The sequence below is a fragment of the Ammodytes marinus genome (assembly GCF_949987685.1).
Source record: "Ammodytes marinus genome assembly, chromosome: 11".
Classification (NCBI taxonomy): Eukaryota; Metazoa; Chordata; class Actinopteri; order Uranoscopiformes; family Ammodytidae; genus Ammodytes; species Ammodytes marinus.
Genome location: NC_137215.1, coordinates 31724176 through 31748171, shown reverse-complemented (window position 1 = coordinate 31748171; position 23996 = coordinate 31724176). Strand labels below are relative to the sequence as shown.

Below are 23996 nucleotides of genomic sequence, written 5' to 3'. Positions count from 1 at the left end.
GCTGAGATAATCCATCCCACCTCACAGGTGTGCCACATCAAGATGCTGATCTGACATCATGATTAGTGCACAGGTGTGCCTTAGACTGTCCACAATAAAAGGCCACTCTGAAATGTGCAGTTTTGTCTCACAGCAAAATGCCACAGATGCCACAAGCATTGAGGGAGCGTGCAATTGGCATGCTGACAGCAGGAATGTCAACCAGATCTGTTGCTCGTGCATTGCATGTTCATTTCTCCACCATAAGCCGTCTCCAGCAACTTCGCACAGCCATTGAAGAGGAGTGGACCAACATTCCACAGGCCACAATTGACAATCTGATAAACTCTATGCGAAGAAGATGTGTTGCACTGCATGAGGCAAATGGTGGTCACACCAGATACTGACTGGTTCTGAGTCCCCAGACCCCCAATAAAGCAAAAAAAATGCACATTTCAGAGTGGCCTTTTATTGTGGACAGTCTAAGGCACACCTGTGCACTAATCATGATGTCAGATCAGCATCTTGATGTGGCACACCTGTGAGGTGGGATGGATTATCTCAGCAAAGCAGAAGTGCTCACTATCACACATTTAGACAGATTTGTGAACAATGTTTGAGAGAAATGGTACAATTGTGTATCTGGAATGAATTTTAGATCTTTAAGTCCATCTCATGAAAAATGGGAGCAAAAACAAAAGTGTTGCGTTTATATTTTTGTTGAGTGTATATATATTTTTTTTTCCCAATAATTTCGGGGAGACTCCCGGTTGCCCGATCGACATTTTCTTACGTCCCTAGCTACGATAGGTGGTGATATGCCCCCTTTTCAGCTTGTTAGCATTGGAACCTTTTTGCCTGTCGACGCATTATGGCACGAGCGGGTAACGGTTAGCATGTGGCTAAGGTTAAGCGAGCATGCTCAGAGTGCCTAGGCCAGTTACTGTCCGATTGATTGTATACATGAAGGAGTAGCTCGGCTCCAGATTGAATTTCCTGGGTGTGTCATCTAAAAATTGAGAAATTATTTGAATTTGTACAGTTACAGTCAGACTAACATGTTTCTCTAACTTCATGTAAACGTACCGAGTGTCTCTTATTAAGAATGTTACATTTCCAACCACCTTTACTTCCCACGTACAGCTATTGAAGTGTATGTAATGCTAGGGCCACACTGGAAGCAGAGCCTAGAAGAGCACGCAGTTTCATTTCTATGCACCTGTTCGCAGATCTTACTGTTCCTTGCAGCAATGGTTTCGGCGTCTGGACTTTTTTTCCATGACAGAAACTAGATTAAAAAACCCATCAACCTGGACTGACGAACACAGTTTTAATTTGTTAAATGAAGCAAGAAAAGAGTAAGGGCTCTTCTCTCCTCCAACTCGCACTAGGAAACGGGATGATAAAATACCTGATTATAAAATATCAAAACTGGCCGCCCCATGTGTGGCCATACAGTACATGTACAGTTGTTAGAAACAGATACACACATTAAAAATGTATGAAGTTGTTACTAAACTATGTTAAAAGACCAGTGCTTTCACAGTGGCACGAAGAAGACAACAGGAAATTTGCTTCCCAGTGTGAACAACCAAATTACTTTTGCAGTGCTTTAAGCACTGCAAAGCGACTCCGTATCCAGTGTGGCCCTCGCATAACAGTGAGTATGCTTACTTTGAGTATCTGGAGCAATTACTGAAGAAATCAACCAGGCAAGCACAGAGGTAAGTTTCTAAGGAAGAAAAAATAGACTAGAATGACTGCCTAACTTTAGACCTTAATATCAACACGCATTTAACATCGCAAAAAAGCAAAGAAGACAGTGTAATCATAAACACAGCCTTGTCAGAAATGAGACCACAATAGAATACTTTAGAAATATGACCACCATTTTACAGCACTGGCACAAATGGCACAGATATCCTCATTTCAACTGAGCGGGGTAGCTCGGTTCTGTGCTGCTCAGTTTGGTGCTGGTCGGCCTACTTTTATTTGTGTTTTCCACTAACAAAAGTCCCAAGAGGGTCAAAGGTCCCAAAAGGGTGGAGCTACACATGGCTATCCATTGATTGGTTGAAATAATCATGTATGCCTTAAACTGCCATTTGTAATCACCTCGGCAAGAGTGAAGAGTCTTGTGTTTATCGTTGTTATAGGTAATATGATACGTTTTGATGTGACGTCACCACGCCCTGTGTGTTAACTTGTGGTCATGCAGAAATTACACTGGTATGCTGTATGTAACAGCCGCTGTCCATGTTTGTCGGAGAAGATTTCCAATGATGGAACCTACTGTGTTTGCCTTCTGGAATAAATATTCCAGTTTAAAGCCTCAAGAGAGAGAATGACTGAACTCCTGCTTTATTTTCATAAGCATGTTAACCCTCTGAACCCGGAGCCCGCAGTACTGCGTTCTATTGCGTTACTTGACGTGCTGATCACGTGATCACCTTCGATCCGACGCAGCATAGAAACTAAAGCGGGGACAACTTTGCCGATGGTGTGTGTCGAAAGTACTGGCTTAAAGCTATATGCCAGTCTTTGTTTCATTTAAATTGACCCAGTATAACCAGAGATATAATGGTTTGAAGTTGATACATATCTATTTTATTTTCGCAGGCTCAAAAGTATGATAATTCGATGGTCGCGGCCATCATTTTGTCATTTTACGATCAGAAAATGATGCCGGAAACTAGTTCCTACTCAACAGGCTGCATTTACCAGGGAGGGGAGGAGGAGGGGCAGGGGTTGGCAGAGCGATACGAAGCTACACCAAAAGAGACGAAGAAGAAGAGTGACAGAGGGCGGGAGCTGTGGGAGAGTCTCTCTATGCGAGAGAGAGAGACGAGGCTGCTAGCTAACAAAATTGACAGACGCGGAGCAAGATTGAGAGGTACTGAGAGGTTTGAAGATAGACTACTGAGAATGTTTTAGTCATATTGAAGAAAACTTTGAACGTGAGTCAAGCTATCAGCTTGTTCTTTGACATGAAGGAGGAGGACAGTTCATCCTCAGAGTCAAAGTATGACTATATGTAGGCTACATAAAGCCATTGTTGTCTGACTGAAGCACTGAGTACACACACAGCAGCCAGCCTTCATAACGTGTAGCCTACAGACACAGTAGCCTAATAATCTGTTCTTTACACATACATGTCATATATGTATCCATATACTGTATGTGTTATTATATAGGTCTACCTAGGCCTAGCTTTTTTTAAATAAAAAGGCATATATGAAAAAAAAAAAATTATTATTATTTTTTTTTTTGTGGTTTGGGTCCATAATTAGGGATGGGAATTGATAAGAATTTAGCGATTCCGATTCCGGTTCCGATTCTGCTTATCGATCCGATTCCTTATCGATTCTCTTATCGATTCTCATTGGGTGAGAGAATATGTACAAATTAGTTTGTTTGTATTAACTCTCTTTAATATCTGATCAGAAGTGTCTAGTGTATGCATTGAAAGATTATCAAGCTACTTTAGGATTAGGAAATTGTCAATTTTCACATTAATTGGTCCAGACAAATTTTTATTTTGGTTTTTACAAACTAAAAACACATACTTAAAACAGTCAAGGAAGAGCTTGTGCCTTTTGGAATATTAACAGTGCTCATTGGCACTTGAAACAAAATTCAACTGACAGAAAAAATACAAATAAGTCTTTTGAAAAGATAATACCAACTCTTTTTATGCAGAACAATTATCATGTTTGCCCTCTCAGGAAGGATACGAGAACTTTAATGTATGTTAAGTGTTATTATATGATTGCGCCCTTACTCTGAAAGGCCAACGTGATGATGTCACTACGTTAACGCCTCAGGTCAAACTGTCACGACTGCACAGTAGACAGTTTTAGGCTATTCAAGAAGAGAATAAATACGCCATAAAGGCTTTAAGAGAATGTATCACTTTGCTTATTCTTCACCACGCCAGCGACAAGGAGTCACCGCTCCATCTCAGCTTTACAATGTACGCTGTTCTTATGTGCAGCGCGCTGTTTATTAATATAATGTCCCGTAGACACACGTAGCGGATGGTTTTATACACATCGATCGCTCAAGTAATCCAAGGCAGAGCTTTTTGTATCGGGCAGAGAGCGTTATTTTAAGTGTGTCTTACTGTCTTTATAAAGTGTCTTGTTAAAGTTTCCTTACCACCGGACCGCCGAGCCCCGCTGTGTGTTGTTTTGCGTTCGTCCCCACCGCCGTGCTTCAAGGCAGCATTTAACAGCTGATGAACGAGAGTAAACAACGGGCCTTTGGAAGCGGATAAGAAATCCTTTTTTCCTGTTTGTATGCTGCTCTCGCCTTTTTATGTATCTCCCTCTTTCACTTGCCCACACCTAGGCTTACACACACGTTAATTCATATACATTGTATGTTCAAATCCAAGTGATGGCAATTCTGGTGCCGATTAGTAAGGCAGCGGACGTTTAAATGTTCAACCGTCAGGATCGCAGTCTGCGCGCTTGCTTGTGCACGAGTCATTTGATGAAATGGAAACTTTACAATTGTTGCAAGTGGCCGTATTGTTGCCTTTTCATGTGTAATACAACCACACTTAAGAGCGCTTCTGCCTCGACGTCATGTTTGCTGCGTTCTGAACCAAAACAAAGCAGCACGTGTCTGAAGGCATGACGCATTTGCTACGAGCGGAACCGATAAGCGGCATCGTTAAGCAGGCATGTTAACGATTCCAAGGAATTGGTTGACTCGGAACCGGGTCTGAACAAGAACCGGTTCTCGATTCCCATCCCTATCCATAATGTTCAAATATTATGTCAAATTGAAAAAAAAACTGGCAGGTAATGTAGGTGAAGTTTTACTGAAACAAAATATACCAAACACAGCAAGCTTAACATTTTTGTATGTGCCCTCTGTGTTATGATTGACAGAACTTTGAGGAATTTGGGGAAAACGCCTATGTATTCACCTGCTATTTGTTCATAAAATTTGTATGAAGGTTGATGCCACCTCAATCAAACTTTTAAATTACCATAAAAACATTCCATGTATTTATTTTCAGCTTTCAAAAAAATTCAATATGAATTTTTGAGTTACCCATGGTAGCAATAATATATTTTTTAATCCGTTTTTACATTTATCATGTTGTTTTTGGTCCAATATGATCATTTATCATGTCAAAATGAAAGAAATAACTATCAGGTCATATAGGTTAGGGTGTTTTGAACAAAAAGATACCAAACTTTGGCATGATAAACATTTCTTACTGTAGCTTAGTAAGGATTGATCAAAAGTATGCAAAACGGCCAAAATAGCCCTAGGGTTCAGAGGGTTAAAAGGGGAAGATTGTGCACCCATTCTCAACAGCATCGACATGTCTGTCGGGTACTTAATTGTATGATTTATCTTTCAGACATCATCTAAGAGTGAATTAGTCCCGTTTTTAACGGCGGTGTTGTGTTAACTTCCCACAGTCAGGATACTATCATATCCGTGCGTGTGAAATAAAATAATATGCTTGCTCGCATGTTTAATCGCTTGCTCGACATATGACAAATGTTATTCCATAGCTTGTGCATAATGCAGACAGTTCAGGACTCCTCTCCCCTTCGGTGTGTGTGTGTGTCGGTGATCCGCTGGTGCGTGTTCATTTTGAAAGGGAAACAACCAATGAGGGCCGAGTAATGATGTTTCTGACCTATCGCTGAATTTGGTCTCCCAGAGACTCACTCAATCAGTGACATTCACGTTTGTAGGGTTAGCCCCCCAGCCAATAATGTAGACACATTTTGATTTGCTTTCTTACCAGGCAAGTTGAAGAGTGTGTTTAGAATGTAGAAGCGGTCTGTGTCACCACGTTGAATAAATTTGTTGGGGTAGATCTCTCTGATATCAGCTCTGTTTGCACGCACACACACACACACACACACACACACACACACACACACACACACACACACACACACACACACACACACACACACACACACACACACACACACACGGGGTAAAAAGTTAAAATTATGGTCAATACAGGATCCATGAATGATACTATATCTAGTGGCAATTCCAACGCATGTTTGTGTGAAAAAAGATTTCTGCTCTGGAATTTGAAACCTTATTTATGTTTACAAACAATGCCTGGTGCAGTGATTGAACATGAAACTAAAATGGGATAACAGTAAGACAACGACTGAACCAACAGGGCACAGATGCAAACACAAGGTTTATAAACTGTGTGGCTTCCTCCTGCAGCTAACATGTGACTCCCCTTTGGTTACCTGCCTATGCCCTACGGTTTGCAGGTGAAGTAGAAACCGCAATATTATCCCACCTACTTACCACACAGTACTGTACACAGCACACATCATAATTTGCTACACCACTATACATAAAATCAATTATTTGCATTAATTTGCATTTATATAAGCACCCTTTGCAGTAGTCCAAAATGGCATGTTTTTTTCTATTAGAAAAAGACTTTCTAGCAAAACAGTGATCTGGGGCCTCATTTATTAACGCTGCGTACGTACAGTAGAGGGTGTACGCCACCCACTAAGCAAACTGTGACTCAGGGAGATATGCAGTCCTCCACGCACACTCTGACCCATGTGTACGCACAGCAAGTGGAGAAAGGAGAAACGGCGACTCCGTCAGCAGATGAATGAAGTGCAAGAATGAATGTGTTTGTGTAAAATGAATCCAGATAGGATAATGTTGACAGCTTAGTAGAAGAAATGGACCTCACCCTCTCATGAAGTTGAATCCGTGCACACACACCAGGATATTCCCATAGGCATCCACTTTGAGCAGGTTGCCATACATTGTGTCAAACACAAGACCCCTGAGAAAAGGGGACAAGTGGGTGAAGAAAGAAAGTCAGAGACAGAACGAAAAAACAAGCTTAAAGTGTCTACGAGGAACTTTGGCGGCTGGCGGCCCCTTTGGACAAAAGCGGTAGTATTTTTATGACGCCAGCTGTCGTAAAGCTGTTTTCTAGCACGTGCAGGTCGGTGCGAGTGTCAAATGATTAGGACGCAATATAGTGAATGTCCATGTTGAAAGTGTGAGGGCACAGAATCTTTTCAGCACTGTGAGAGTGGTTAGTGACACTGCATAAACTAATGCCAGTCAGTGCTACACACACCTGATTGCAATGAGTTGATGCAGTGTCCCTAACCTCTCTCACGGAGCTGAAAGATTCCGTGCCCTCACAGAAAGCGAATGAACGAGAGACAGCAATTAGTATGGATCACGATGAGGTAATGTGTTTATGTTGTTGTAAATAATGATTATTTCAGATGAATAATGGTCATCTGATGATGGTGAAGCAAAGTAAACTTTGTTACCGTTCATTCACTTAGTTTGTTTACACATTGCTTAGCAACACCCTCCTCCCGCCCGTCTATCACTCCCCCTTTTAGCTTTTTATTGTTCTTTATTGAATTTTCTTTTTTTCTTTTATGGTTCTGCCCAGTTATCAGCCATTATGACGACAAATAACTGTCTCAAACAAGGCTCCCCTTCCCTTACCTGGATATACTGTATCTATGGATAAGCCACTCAAATCGCGTTGCTGCGCTACACTGAAATCTGCGACCATTACGAATATGTGACCATAGACCCTGCATGCGCAAGCCGAAAATCGGACTGGGTGTGCGACCAGACCAAATGCATTAATAAAAACGATATAAAAACTGCTTTCTTTGCACTGATGGTCTTGTTTGCTGTTAAAGGTAATTTATGATTATCAGAGGAAAAATTAGGCTGTTTAAAGATATTTGAAAGTTACTTGTAGCCGCTTTAAGAGTGAGAATCTGTTGCATTGGTATTGGTATATCAAGCCAGTTTGCATGAGAAAGAGGCAGAGTGTTGTGAACCAGCCTGGTGGGGAAGGAGGGGTCGTAGACAAAGCTGAGCAGCTCTTGTGGATATCCAATTGCCAGCAGACGCTCCACAGTCAGGTCGAAGCCCAGCGACTCATATTCTGGAGATTTATATACTAGACAGACAGACAGAACACAAGCTCATTACACACATGCAGATGAAGGCAGTCCACCAAATACAATCCAACAGGAAAACTGAAAGTTTATCTGACACATTACATGTGCCACACATCTATGTCATCCATACACAACATTTTCTTCTTTAGCTATAAAACATGCATCCTAAAACAATCTTTAATACAGTGAGATACTGTACAGTAATTTACAGCCAAACAGTGATGGATTAAATACATTTGTGGAGAGTGGAAATGTACTTCTCAAAGCTGTCCATAAGCAGAGACAGATAGAGAGAGAAACATAGATGTTTCTAATATAGATAGATGTATTTTGTTTCTGAGGCCTAATGTGCTGACCCTCGTTCACACTCCCCCTGCATCATGTGGAATGACCGACTTGGCTGATTCCAGGACAGGAATATCCCACCACACAGTAGCTTGGGTTACAGTGTGAGTGCACCAGTGAAAGTGTTCCGGAAGTTAACCAATCACAACAGAGTGGGGTTGGCAGGAGGGGGGCGAGGGGGTGGAGAAGGACGAAGCCCAGTGTTGACAGATAATGCTGAAAGCCCCAGATGAGAGGAAGCATTTCCCGAAAATCTACATAGTTTTTTGTGCTGTGATTCGTGTCAGGTTGCTCTATAGGAGTCATTAATGAGAAATTAAGACCAGAAAAGTAGCATAATAGTAGATCTTTAAGGTCCTTGTAATAAGCTTTAGTTAAAGGTAATACGATCCTTAATAGATGCTTATTAACATTAATTTGTGTTAATAAGACAAAGTGTTAATCATAACATATCAACATGTTTATTGTGATATTATTAGACTTTAATGAAAACTCAATAAACTTGTTAACTATTTATTGATTGCTTAATAACAATAAAAGTCTTTCTAAAAGTCTCTTTCAACTATAAGTTTCTTATAGTTGTTAATTAAAGCATTACAAACCAATGTCCCTATTATGTAATTGTTACACATTTACTAAGCTTGTTGCTTTATGAAGGTAAAAACGGATTTATTATTAATTTATTAGCAGAAAACTATGCTCTTATTAAACTGTTAAAGGTGCAGTGTGTAATATGACATCATCAAGTAAGTTCTAGAAAGTTCTAGAATGCAACGCTCCCTGGGTAACCCCACCCCTTTCGAATAATAACAGAAGCTACAGTGGCCTTCAAGGACAAGAACAATCCTAAATTTTAAACAATGCACCTGATGACATTCCAACTATGACACTTCCAAAATGGCGGTGACAAGGCCTTGGTATGGAGAAATATGGACATATATGAGACCCTTTCTAATGAAAAAAATTATAATTCTAAAAAAAAAATTCAGCTATTATGCACTAAATTAAACGTACTTATAGATATTATAATTATTTTCTACAAAATCTGCTAGGAAATAAAAACCAAGATTCTACACTGCAGGTTTAACTGCGTTTTGCCGGTAGGGGAGAACGGGGTAATTTGTCACACTGGTTGGTTGTCACAATCGTTATATCTCGGAACCAGAAGGCGCTGTCTGTGAAATTTTGATATGTAAATATCCAGAATTGGGATCAGAGGTCACCTTGGAGTTAGACTGCTGCATTTGAGGTGAGACGACTGTTTGTGTTTTTCATGTCAAATTGAAAATATTTAGCTCCTCAGTATTTTTCTTCTAGGCTTTTACACAATGTTGTTACCTATACAAAGTGTGAAGGGTAAACTATAGTTTAGATTGTGGTTAGCAAGCTAATTAGTTGTCATATGGTTGTTGGCCTTGATGCTAGGAAGAAATTCAAGTTGGGGTTGGTCGTCAAATTTTTTGGGGGGTTGGTTGTCACATGTTATCTCAAGGCTGCAGCCAGAAAAGGAACCCAATAACGAAAGAAATTGTCAAGCTGTATCCTCACTGACACCCCAGAGAAGGAAAGAATAGAGCAGGCCCGGCCCAAGTCACACAGCCGAAGGCCGAGGTCCCTTCCCTTTCGGCCGCGCGGGCTGTCAACTGCCCATTACTCATCATGATTGGTTCTGGGCTGGGCCACACACAGTGCAGGGCCGAGGTCCCGCCCCTTGGGCCTCGGCTGTCAATCAGTCACGTCACTATCAGACAGAAAAAAACCTTGAAAAAACGGAGAAGAAACTGTTGCTGGACTAGCGGTAAGAAGTTGAAAATAAAGTTATGTTGATAAAAAACTATTTGTGCAGCTAGCTTGCTAAATTTTAACACATACCTAGGGGGCAAAACCCCTTTTTTTTGAAAAACAGACATGGTGCGTTGTAAAAGGTTGTTCACCAGAAATGATATCTAGGACCTTCCAGGATCCCAACCTGGGTGGACAACCTGGTCAACTAGCTGCTGGAAAGCTACAGGGGGCCGACATAGAGCAAATCAGAACCACTGTTTAAGCGAATGGGGGTGGGCAAATAGGGAATTTTTTAAACTTATAGATATCATTATGAAACTTTGCAAGTTGATTACTGACATTAAAACAACAACTTTTTGTATTACAGTATTTTCCAGAAAGTTTGAATAAATATAAAAAATCATCAATATCTTACTAATGATGCGTGCATTTGCATATCTGCAAAGCCCCAAAATCTAGATGTTGGACAAAAGCAGAGTCAAATTGTTTTTAAATTTTGAAAACAAAACAAGTGTCCAACTGCCTGAAGCTTTTCCTAATCACAGTTCAAATTTGATCAATAACCCATAGAAAATGAATTTTTTACACTGTTTTTTCCAAGGGAATGTCTAGCTGTTTCCTAAAATACCAGCTGGAGACTCCAAAAGGACACTTTTGGTCCATGGCACATGAAATGTAACTGTGTAAAAATTTTATTTTCTATGGGTTATTGATCAAATTTGAACTGTGATTAGGAAAGGCTTTAGGCAGTTGGACACTTGTTTTGTTTTCAAAATTTAAAAACAAATTGACTTTGTTTTCTTCCAACATCTAGATTTTGTGGCTTTGCAGATATGCAAATTTACAAAGTTTCATAATGATATCTATAAGTTCAAAAAATTCCCCATTAGCCCATCCCCATTCACCCCCATTCACTTAAACAGTGGTTCTGATTTGCTATGACGGCCCGCTGTAGCTTTCCAGCAGCTTGTTGACAAGGTTGTCCACCCAGGTTGTGATCGTGGAAGGTCCTAGATGTCATTTTTGGTGAACAACCTTTTACAACGCTCCATGTCCATAAAATCACTTATGGGTAGCTCTTTTGGGACATGAAAAAATAGATACAACTTGTTTGTGAGACAGCTTTTGAGTAGCTTATTAAGCTAAAGAAATACAATTTAGACAAACATACATTCCCAGGGGAAAAACTGTGTATTTTTCTCAAAGTGAATTATTTGCAGTTATTATAATCATAGTTATTTATATTTATTAGTATTAGGGGGCCAAGCCCGAGCATGAGCTGGGACCGCGTTTTGCAGAGCAACGCAGTTCCCAAGCCCTGCTGGGCAGGGAACCCTATTGTCTTTGTAAGGATTATTTTTTGTACCTCCCTAAAAGTGTGTCCACAGCCCAAACCGTAAAGGGTGCAGACATGCCAATTGCATGACTAGATCCAGGTCCGTCCGGTGTACGCAGACAACAAAATTCAGACGTGCCGGCCACTAGGTGGCGCTACACCAAGGAAAATGCGTTTGGGGCTATAACTCCCACACCGAACCTCCCACAGTCAAAAATATATATTTATATCCACATATTCACTGGAGTCAGCTGCATCTTTTGGCATAGGCCACGGCCATTTGCGTATATATAGATTTTTCGCAAAATCGCGAAAACTGCAAAACTGACTTTTCGCTACTCCTCCCACAATTTTTGCACAATTGACAACAAACTTTGCACAGAACCTCTACCGACCCACACGGAAAAAACTTGTTGGGTGAAGTGAGCGGCCGGCGGTACGGTCTGCGACGCCCGGGTCCCGAGTTGCGCCGGAAGGCTTGGCCTCCAAATAACTGCTTGCAGTTCTAGTTATCTAAATTTTCTTTTTCAAAAGTCATGTTATTTTCAATTTAGTTAGTACAACCTGCTGTAAATGTTTTGATGCAGGAATATTCTGAACATTAATAAACTTGTATGTTAACATCCTATGGCGATTCTAATTACAATTTAAAAGCACACTGTAATTTGCCCTGAACATTAAAAATATATGAATATACTTCAAAGTTAACAATAAATGCAGAGAAGTATATTCAATCAAATATGAAACTTAAAGTTGTCACACTTTCTACTGCAACACTTTGTGTGTTTGAGGCATTAGGCTTCTTCTTTTAGAAACATTCAGAAAATTAGACCACCAAAGAATTTTACTTACTTTTTACAAGCTGTTAACTAATGTTTCTTTTACTAGACCTACTTTCCAGCCCATCATGTACTTCAGAATAATACACATTAGACCATTACTTTTGTTCACTTTTTTCACATTTGGTTTACTTAGTAAAACAACAATTTGTGCATTTTGCCTATATAACTATATATTGTAATGCATCTTTCCACCTCTTTAACTGATACATCCTTAACACCTCAATCAATTGTGTGTCTCTCCTCATTTATGAAGCCACCATCCACAGGGAGGAGTCTGTCGAGAGAGAGAGAGAGAGAGAGAGAGAGAGCAAGGAGCAGGAGGGTGTTGATAATTCATGAAAATTTCATCGATCAATCTTTCTCGTAATATCTGGCATCTCAAAGTCTAATTTGTCACTGGTCTCACTCTCTCTCACACACAGCAAATACTACTACTACTAATACGGCTTTGTAAATATTACTGTATTATATGTCTGTACACTTTTTCAAAATAAACCAACATTTTTGTTCAATTCAATAGAACAGTCATCTTTAAGGGGCAGCGGTAAATGTGTTCTGGTGGGTGGTCGATGAATTGTGGTGGGCCGCTCTGGGTTGTCAGGATTTTAATATTTCCAATATCATATGATGTTATAGCCAACCATATGTTATTTACATTTACTCTATAATCAACTAAACAATCGATACATTCATAACATGTAATCTAAAATGTTCTCATTTCAGGCCCTGGAGCAGGGACAGTTGGAAGGGAGGGAAATAGCACACAACTTCTTGTAAGTTTTATAGATGTTTTCCCAGAAAACTAGGCTAGATACAGAGAGATCTATCTTAAACAAAGGCCTACTGTATTTTCCTGACTCAGCTGACCAAACCATAGATACAAGTTACTTCCAAGGCCAGGAGCATAATTCTATCTTTCGGCATAGTTCAGGTCAAGAGCAAAGAAGAAGAGGATTGGACGAGAAGATACAAGACAACAAGATAGACCAATCAATAGACTTTGTCAAGATTAGGGCTGGGCGATATGGACCAAATCTTATATCACGATATAGGTAATTTCATATCACGATATGGATATATATCACAATATAGTATTTTTCCTTAAAATTCAATGGATTACAATAACCGTACTGAACTTTAATCACGTAAGATTATTTTCATTTGTTGCTTGGAACTTAAATTTCCATACAAAAGAGAAACTGGTGCAAAATACCACACCAGTCTGGCTTTAGTCAGTCAGTGCAAAATAAAAATTACAGCATCAACCAAAGAGCCTACATTTTCCAATTGATAGTAGCCTATATCAAAATAATGAAAGACTTGAATTTTACTGCAGTATTTGCTCATCTTCATTTAAAAAAGCTGTCAAAATTAACTAATGAGCAAATGCCTGGTAATACTTTAACTCCAGCTTCAACACAAATAATATTTTCAAGTTTGACATGTTTTAAAGTTACATAAAACCAGCCTTGCTGGCTGTCTCCAACAATAACAGCACGGGGGTGAAGCCCCGAGTAGGCTGAAGATGTCATGATTAGCCAGCTAGCCCACGAGAGCTAACCCATGTAGTTTGCGGCTTAAAACAAGCCAACTCTGCGTCACGGCAACAGCACGCTGAAGCAGCAAGCAAGTTTCCTTTGCCCGATGACATTGTTGACCGTTAATACCAGCTGCTCTGCCACCGTGACATGGAGTTGGTTTGTTAACTGTAAAGTGACGGCGCACCGAAGCTAGACCATGAGCTAGACAGCTAGAGCAACAGATGAGGCTTCTTCTGTTGCGGGTAGAGAAGCTGTATTGCAGCCCAGAACTCTGCAGCAGAGCCCCCGTGTGGCGCGGCGGTGTAACTGCAGTGTAACTGTAGGGACTCGGAGGGACAGCTGCCTCCCGCTCCATCTATGCTCCCGCCACATTAACTTTGTATCTCTGCGATATAAACGGTATGGCCAAATCTCTCCCGGTAGACACTTTTATATTGTGTGTGTCATAAGCATCTCCTGTGATGAACCTTAAAGCAGAGTGAAAAACAGAGTCCAGGAGTTTAAGACATGAATGTGATGCATGCCGGTAAACCACATCACCGTAATCAAGGACAGACATGAAAACTGCCTCAATAATCCTTTTCCTACTAAATAAAGGGAAGGTGGTTTTGTTCCTATAAAAATAGCCAATTTTTTGTCGTAGTCGACAAACAAGATTTTTTATATGAAAATTAAAAGTGAGTTTATCATCTAACCAGATGCCAAGATATTTGTACTCTGTGACTCTTTCAATTAAAAATCCATTATTTGTAAAAATATTAAAATCATTCAAATGTGTAGTTCTTGCTCTGGAGAAACACATATATTTGGTTTTGTCTGTATTTAGAACCAGCCTGAGGTCCACTAGACAGTCCTGCAGGGTGTTAGAAGAGCTTTGTAGGTTCTGAATAGATTGGTGCACCGAATCGGAAATGCAATACAGTACTGTGTCGTCAGCGTATAGATGGGCGTGACAGTTTTTTAGCGATGAAACAATGTTATTTATATAAATTGTGAAAAGAACTGGACCTAAAATTGAGCCCTGTGGGACACCATTTGTAACAGTTAAAAACTCAGATTGGTATCTTCCGAGTTTAACTGACTGCTGTCTATCAGAGAGATAATCCCTAAACCAGCTACATGCAGAATGATCAAAGCCAATGTCATGCAGCCTCTGTAAAAGCAAATGGTGGTCAACAGTATCAAAGGCCTTTGAAAGATCAATAAAAAGTGCTGCACAGTGCTTTTTCTTGTCTAATGCTGTAACAATGTTGTCTACAACCAAAGTCACAGCAGAGACTGTACTGTGGCCTACACTAAAACCAGATTGGAATGGGCTCAAAATGGAAGCACTAGTTAGAAATGTTTTTAACTGATTATTAATAAGTGATTCTAGAATTTTTGCCAGGCATGGGAGTTTGGAAATTGGCCTGTAGTTATTAAGATTATTTTTGTCACCACCTTTATGTAAAGGAATTACGTGAGCTTTTTTCCAAATTTTAGGAACTATTCCAGAGGAGATGGAAAGATTAAAAATATGGGTTATTTGTTTTGATATTATATGTGTCGAAAGCTTGATTGAAAACGGGTCCAAATTGTCCTCTCCCATGTACTTCTTGGGGTTGATGGCGAGGAGCGCATCTACAACAACACTTGTGGGAAGAAGATCAAGGCTGAAAATAGGAGTTTGAGAGACAGACGGTACGTTACTACTGGTTGTAGAAGGTGTACATCCTCCATTCTGAAAGAGTTGACCAGCAGCTACAAAATGTTTATTAAAAGCTAAGCCAATCTCTTTTTGATCATTGAGAGTGTGACCATTTAATTTGATCTGAGTGGGAACTGTGCTAGAATTGTTTTTATTATAGTTCACAGCTTTCCAAAATAGTGCAGGGTTAGAGTAGCAGTCGGAGATTAATTCAAGGTAATATTCGGATTTGGCTTTCCTGACCATGGCTGTGCACTTATTCCTAAATTGTCTAAAAATAGTCCAATTGGTATTATCTCCAGAGCGTCTAGCTAGAGACCATGCTTTATTTCTTTCAGAAAATAAATCAGACAGTTCACTTGTAAACCAGGGGTTTGATCTATTTTTTACTCTATGCTTTTTAAGGGGCGCATGCTTGTTTATAATTGAGGTGAAAGTATTGATGAAATAGTCTAAGGCTAACTCAACATCCGAAATTTCCATAGTGAGTTGAATGTCACTATGACGGAGATCACTTAAAAAGGCTTGCTCATTAAAACCTTTAAAATTACGCTTAATTATGATTTTAGGTTGAGATCTTTTTAAATGAATACTTCTGATACAGGCCACTGGGCAGTGATCACTAATCCCAAACTCAAAAACACCAGCTGAGACTATTTTATTTATTTTATTTGATAGGATTAAATTGATTAAAGTTGATTTTGCTGGGTTTTTTAGATTGGGTCTTGTGGGCTCAGTTATTAATTGTGTAAGATTAACGTTGCTACAGATTTCTTTGAAAGGTTCAGAGGCACCAGAAAGCCAATCAACGTTAAAATCACCCATCACAATTACCTCTCTATTTACATAACTAGAGAGCATATGTGCTAGATCGTTTAAGGAGCTAGTTACAGCTGAAGGAGGCCTATACACACACCAATTACAACAAAACAATCATTTGACGATAAAGATCATTCTAGCGCGATAAATTCAAAACAATTTGGAGCAGAGACAGCATGTAAAAGTGTTACAGAATAACAGGATTTAACATAGACAGCCACTCCCCCACCCCTTGCATTTCTGTCTATTCTGAATAAATTGTATTCATTAATTGCCACAATAGAGTCATCTGTACTCTTCTTTAACCAGGATTCAGTCAGAATCAAGACATCTGGATCTGCCTGGGACACTAAAATCTTTACATGGTCTAATTTATCATGCTGCAATAAACTTCTAATATTTAGATGAAGAAAACCCAAGCCCTTTCTTGATTTGAGAATTTGTGGGGAATTTAGTTTAGAGCTAGGAAGCATGGTTTGTTTTTCAGGGTCATACAATGCAGGTTTGTGCCTGTAGAGGGAACCAACGTTAGAAGCAGCAGATGGATGGGTCATTGGAGGTGAGAAAGGACTGTCAGGTGTGATGTCCAGAGCTGGAGGAAGGTTTGCAGCACAAATGGAAGGGGAGTATAATTCATGTTGAGCAGGACTCCGGGGGGGATCTTTTTTAATGGAGGTTCTTCTGATGGGGTCATGCTGTGGTAAATATCAGTCCAAATTAAATGCAATGTGCTGAATGAAGTTATTGGTTAGTTCTCTTACACCTTTGGTGTTGGGATGGAGGCCGTCAGATTTAAAGAGCTCGTGTCTGGTCCAAAAAGAGTCAAAGTTGCTGATGAAGCCCAGTGTGTTTGAAGAGCAGAAGGACTTCAGCCAGTCATGAAGACTCAGGAGGCGACTGAAGCGCTCTGGGCTTTTAGACAGAGTGGGGGTGGGGCCGGAAAAAATTCAGGTTTTTCCCAAACTCTGCAGGGTGATGGACAAACACTCTAATTGATCATAGAGAGCACACTGCCATCGGTGTATGAGTGTGTGTATGAATGGGTGAATGTGGTAAGATATGTAAAGCGCTTTGGGGCTGAGAAAATCGGCTAGAAAAGCGCTATATAAGTCAAGTCCATTTACCATTTACCATTTCACACGATTGTTTGTTCATAACATAATTTGTCCCAATATGAAAGATGACAGTGTGGGCTGTAGGGTGGCGGTCGATGAGGGCAGGTGATAGCTCTATGATGTCACATACCTTTCCTCCAGAAAGGCAATAGGTGAAGGCACCAGGAAGTTGCAGGTATCTGATGATGGAATCCCCTATTATCAGAATCTCTGGTTCCTCATTCATACAGCTCCCTTTGTAGAGTGACAGCTTGGATGTGAGGGGCGGGGCATAGCTGCGAGAGTGAGCAGCACCTGTACAGCATACGTCATCGCCAGCTGCGACTCGGATCGGGAGAATGCAGCGCCAGCCGCAGGCTCAGCAGCCCCATCTAGCTCCTCCAGCGGAGCAAAATAATTGTGCAACAGCACGGGACCTGGCGAGTGAAGAGGGGAAATTCGTCTGCCCTTCTTGACGACAGACGACCATGAAGCGCTGGAAGGCGGAGCAGAAACCGGAGGGACAGAAACGTCGCTAGGTGACGGCTGAGAGCTCCGGAGCGGAAAATGCTCCAGCACGACCATCCGGGAAACCAAAGAGGACTGCCGCTGAAGGACATGGTGAATAAGGCTCTCAATAGACTGAAGCTCAGCCTTCAGGATAGAAAGCTCCGGATCTGAGTGGGGTCATAATTTTTTAATTTTGAATTTTAAAGAAAAGGAAACAGTTTGGCTAGCGCTATTGGGTTAGCACCGGCTAGCATGTAGCAACAGCTTTCATCACTCCATACCCGAACGGGACGCACTTTGAGGCGGTCACGGAACGCTGGACTCACCGCTGAAAGTTCAAGTGATAAAATAATCCGCGTTAGCTGACCATTTCAAACAGGATCACTTCCAAAAGTAAACTGGAGCCTCGGAGTCGAAACTGGGCGGTTAAATCTGGTCAAAACGTCTGAAAAAATGGTTGTGATAAAAAAAAAAGTTGCCAAACTAACTGAAATCCTCTCTGAAATCCTCTTCCAACCTACTTGTTCCAGTGGTGGGTTTATCATTGCTGCGTGATAGCTTCCTTATAGCGGATAAGAACTCTAGTTTCAAAGAATTAGAATTTTCATTAATTTTTTTTCATGGTTCAGGCTTTATAGGGCTAATGTGTTATTTTTTCTTAAGATATTTGTTTAGCGTTTTTCGTAGACTGGAGAGACAGAGTTGAAATGGGTCAAAGAGGGGAAGACAAGCAGAGAACTGACCAAGAGTCGGATTCGAACCCGGTCTGCTGCGAGCCCTGAGCCTCTAACCACTACACCACGAGCGACCCCCCCGATGTGTGCTTTTTGTGCTTCACCGCTTAAACATTGTACTTACAGTATGTCTTTTTTTAATTCGCGTTTTATCAACTTTGACAACATATAGTACTCATTAACTGTTAAAGAGTGTATATTAAAAGGACTTATTAACCTTAATAAGCATTGTTCTTGCTTTAGATCAGGTACCTGAAAAGCACATAATTAACACTTTAAGAAGAGCATGGTTTTCTGCTAATAAATTAATAATAAAGTTGTTTTCACCGTCATAAAGCTACAACAATGCTTAGTAAAGATTTAACAATGACATAATAGGTAAATTGATAAGACTCAATGAATTGGTTGTAATGCTTTTATTAAAGCTACCCTTACCTTTGTTGCATTTTTACACTTTTTTGGATTAGGTTAAAATGGTATTAATAAGGTAATGACACTCTAAAATGCAAGACAGACCCACCAAGAGTAAAAACAAACAATGATTTCAATCTCATAATATTTTGTGAAAACTTCAACCAATGATATTATTCGGACCAAACGATTTGATTGGCCGATAGACCTGGCTGTTTGCCGTTTGCTTCTGTATTGCACATTCTCCACTAGAGGGTTTGTTTTGATTCCACGGCAGATAGTAGCGAGTAGCAACCATTGTAGAAAAGGCCCCAACGTTCATAAGTTACAGTGTTGTTATTTCTTACAGTGTGTTAAGATGTGTTTTGTTCAGTGTGGATAGCAGTCAGTTAGGGCCGTGACGTCAGTCGGCCAAAGAGCCTGTTTAGTAAGTTTCCTTTCTCTTCTCCCTCGGTCAGATGTGTGAGCGTTGCCTCAGTAAGCGATCATTCCACATGGAAACGTGTTTATCTGAGTTTAAATGTGAATCACCCGTGTGTGAGTATGTACATGCAGTCCCGATCACTGTTATAATATAGTTTGCATGTTATTAACGGCTGCAATTCGCGGGTCGCAAGAGCTGTTCTAACGATCTCCTCACGAGCGGAGTTTAAGCCTTTGTTCTTTTCCCGCGATTCACAGGCTGTGCCTGTGAAAGAATGAAAATAAAGAGCGGATAAAACCCTACTCCTCCTCTCCTAGTCTCATGCTTATAATCTGACGCCTTCGGCCTTAAGTGGTGTTCTGGCCGACACCTCTGAAGTGAAACCAGTGATACAAGCAGATCAGCGCGGTACCGGTACAGCCACCAGTTTCCTCCGCTACAATATAACTCACGTGTGTGCGCGGAGGCAGTAGTTTGGAAGTCTGCTTGTGTAAATAAAGTTTCTTCAACAAAAAAAATAAAACACCGGGGATGAGAATGAGGGTGTGGGGGCATTGGAGGGAGGCGGGATGGTATGATAGTGCTGTAATTCTCAATTGCAGGATCGGTAAGAGTCCCTTTAATGTTATTAAGCAATCAATAAATAAGTGCTTATAAAAGCCTTAGAATTTACAGTTTATTTAACAATAAACATGTAATTCTGTTATTATTAATGCTTATATATAGTCTTATTTACACAAATCGATGTTAATAAGCAGTTTCTTTTGTTTTTTTGTAGTGTATGATGTATGTAGTGGTGTTTATTAATTTAATGTCTTTTTCAATTAGTATCAGCTACATTTACTTTACATTGTTTTGTGTTGCATTATTATTAGGGCTGTCAAATTAACACGTTAATTTCGATTAATTAATCACAGAAAAATTAACGCGATTAAAAAAAATTAACGCAGATTAATCGCACTTCTATAATGCCCTTTGACCCGGTGCAAAAGTGGTGCGCAGCTCGGCGAGCTGCACCGAGCTGCACCTGTAGCTTACAGCCCGCACGGGTGAAAGGGAGAGAGAAGCAGAGGAAAGGGCGGGGCCGAGGGCTCTATGGAAAATAAGCATGAAGGTAGGAAGACAGATTACTTTATTCTCTGCAGTGTCTGTGCATTATTGATTTAGTGGTGCAACAATATGTTCAAAACAGTATCTCTCAATCTTCCTCTGTGTGTCTCAATTTTGTTTGCTAGCTGTCTCGTCTCCCGCCGCCCGCCCCGTGTGTGTGTGTGTGTGTGTGTGTGTGTGTGTGTGTGTTTGTGTGTATGTGTGTGTCAATATTTTTGCCTATGAGTACGACCATGGTGAATGAATCGGCATAGGCATATGTGGCAGTGCAGCGCTGTCTGTTGTGGAGACAGAAGTTACGAGAGAGAGAGAGAGAGAGAGAGAGAGAGAGAGAGAGAGAGAGAGAGAGAGAGAGAAACAAACTGTAGCAGGCTATACAGCTGTTTATAAACAGGTATAAAAGTGTCATAAAAGTATGCGATTAATTTAGATTAATTAATCAGAGAGCCTGTAATTAATTAGATTAATTTTTTTAATCGCTTGACAGCCCTAATTATTATCTTTAAATTTCATAAAGAAAAAAAGATTTGCTTATTAATATTTGTAAAGTATGTCAGGACTAATTCGAATTATTCGAATATTGGAATACTCGTTCCGAAAATTAGTATTCGGAACTTAAATTAGTATTCGGAGCTTCGTTTTTTTCTTTTCTTTTTATACAATTTATTTTTTATTTATTTTTTTCAAATTTTTTTTTGCAAGAAGCTAGTACTGCAATATAATGTCATCAATGAAAAAAAATAGTAGTAGTATTGCTCATTTAGGAGGATATTACATCACTAAGCGTCATAGCGCATCCATTACTTCACCTCCGAGCGCGTAAATCTTCAACAAAATATGCAGATACTGTCAAAATCGGTTCCAGGGAGTATATAGGGATTATTAACGTTTTATTTTTTTATTTTTTCTATTTTTTTATGTTGTTTTTGATGGTGTGTTTTTCTGGAACGAATATTCGAATATTCGCTCGGAAAAACAAACGAATATTCGAAGCCTGAAAAATGGCATTCGGGCCAGCCCTACAGGACTATGAACATAATAATAAATAATGACTGAGAAGTTGAATGTGTTTAATTGCACTTTCTGTCATCGGTTTGACTGGGTATAATCATTCATTCAACTGTATCAGTGACAATGACTGAGACAATCAGAGTCTACATGCAGATGCGTAGGTTCCAGCCACTAACCTGCCAGAGTATAATCCATATCAAAACCAAAACACTTGATCTTCTCCATGGCCAAGCTGCGGTTGACAAACACCCTGGGAGGGGAAAACAATGTACAGTCAATCAATGCATGAGAGTTAGCTGTTCAAATGTAATGTTGCATTGCGAAGAATTCATGAAGAACAATTTTAATTCACAGTTAATAGAAGACAAGTCAGTCCGGGTCACTGGGTGTGAACATTCTTCTGTCATTTGAAAATGTTCCAAGGTTAAGGATCAAAACTAGAGCTACTAAAGAAAAAACTAAAGAACAAGATTGAGCAACACTACTCAATACATGGCAGGCTATGTTTGAGGGAACTGCCATTAGTCAAGTTCAATAAAACTTAACATCAACATGCAATCCTTGGGGATAAGGTGGGTAAAAAGAGACATTTAACAATTTTACTTTAACTTTAAGATATTAACTAGGGCTGTCAAAATGAATGCGTTCATTTTGGAGATTAATTTAAATGATGTAATGCTGTTAACGCAGTTTTGTTTACTTCCTGTCACGTGTTCACGTGTGCAGCCAAACTACACAAAACCGAGACGCCTGGTTACAGGACAGTCACTGGCAACAAACTCACTCCCCCCTCCTGTAGTCTGCTGTGTGCGTTGTATGTGTGATAACTTTTACCACTATGTGAAAACAACGAGAGGGGGAGAAAAAAAACACGAGACAGCCTCTTAGGACAGGCAAATGAACGGGGGAGGGGGGCGCGCATGACGGCAATAGCGGCCACCGTACACAGCCTGGACCTTACGAGAGGAAGACTACACAGGCGAACGAGCGGGGGGCGGACGATTACTCCGACCTTTCAGAGAGTTCTTGGTCCGACGTCACACAACCACGGCAGTACATTTATTATAGGCAGCACCAAGGGAGGTACACACCGTTTATTGTGAACAATTAACTAAAAGTATATGTAAAGTAAATTTGCCTGTAATTTTTATAAAATAAAACCTACTAGGCTATTATAGAGCAAAACCTATTCTGCGTGTAAAGTGATATCAGTTAGGCTATGTCATTAATGTGATATGGCAGGAGGCTGCATCTTCAGGGGGTTAGTGGTGATAATCAATTAGTGAGTGGTTGTAATGAGTCATTATTAGTGTTCCCAATTTACAGATTAACAGAAAATGGAAAAAGACACATTTGTTTCAAAATACAATTGTGCTGGATCCATTGTATGGGAGTGGTGAAGGATGTGGAACAATCAATAAAATGCACGCAAGTTTCAAATTGTTCTAATGGAAAGCACTTAAGAAAATTTTCGTCCAAATCGCCCAGTCTAAGGGTGTATTCACACATGCTGTGTTTAGTTCGGTTGAAACGAACTCAGGTGCACTTCCACCTTCGGTGCGCATCTTTCAGACAGGTGTGAATACAGCAATCGCACTCGGGGGCGGACCAAACAAACGCTCCAAGACCCAGCTGAAGAGGTGGTCTCGATGCGCTTCAAAACGCACTCTGCTTTAGTTCGTTTGTGGTGTGAATTTGGCCGGACTCGATCCGACCCAATTGCAGGAAGCACTGCGCCTTTTCTTTCTTTTCTTTTTTAATAAATCGCCATCAGCTTCACATTATGGGAAAGTGTTGTTGTCGCCATTGTTAGGAAGATTAGTTGTGGTTTGACCGGGCGAAAATATTACATTTGATAATGACGCGTGCGGCGTACACATGCTGATATGTTCAGCGATCAGATGGAGAGGAGCGTCTCCCGTAGCCTACAGTGCCAACAGGTTCACGCTGCGCTTTGCATGAAGTGTGTGTTTTTATTGACTCGACGTCATTGAAAATGAGGGTCACCCCTCAATTGGTCTCTCGAGGATAAATAAAAGTTAAATGAAAAAAAAAATGAAAATGAATTGTTCTTCCCAACGGGACCGTCAATACTGTCCCTGTGTCAGTTTGGTGCTGAACTGCGCCGAACTGACACCCAGCTGATACACAGCTTAATCAGCTGTGTTTCAGTTTGAGCCTATTCTGGTAAATGGTAAATGGACTTGTATAGCGCTATATCTCCGTTTATCACACGCGAGCCGCGCGTCCAGCAGCAAAAATACAGTAAAAATTATGTTTCACATCGTAGGCTAGAAGCCACATAACGTGGCATTGTCATAGGGCTACATATTATAACCATATGAAACAACAATAATTCGATGTTTTTCTTCTTTATTTATAGGCTAGATGTAGGCAT

General features: G+C 40.3%; 1 protein-coding gene across 1 annotated transcript in view; it reads right to left on the bottom strand.

The window, feature by feature from the left end:
• The window catches only part of nt5c2a (5'-nucleotidase, cytosolic IIa), a 136949-nt gene that overhangs the window by 61815 nt on the left and 51138 nt on the right, over positions 1 to 23996 (bottom strand). Inside the window, 6 exon segments of the mRNA XM_080036630.1 lie at positions 1654 to 1711; positions 5753 to 5844; positions 6695 to 6822; positions 6825 to 6878; positions 7830 to 7948; positions 21775 to 21848. Of these exon segments, the coding sequence (XP_079892756.1) occupies positions 1654 to 1711; positions 5753 to 5844; positions 6695 to 6822; positions 6825 to 6878; positions 7830 to 7948; positions 21775 to 21848 (525 nt within the window).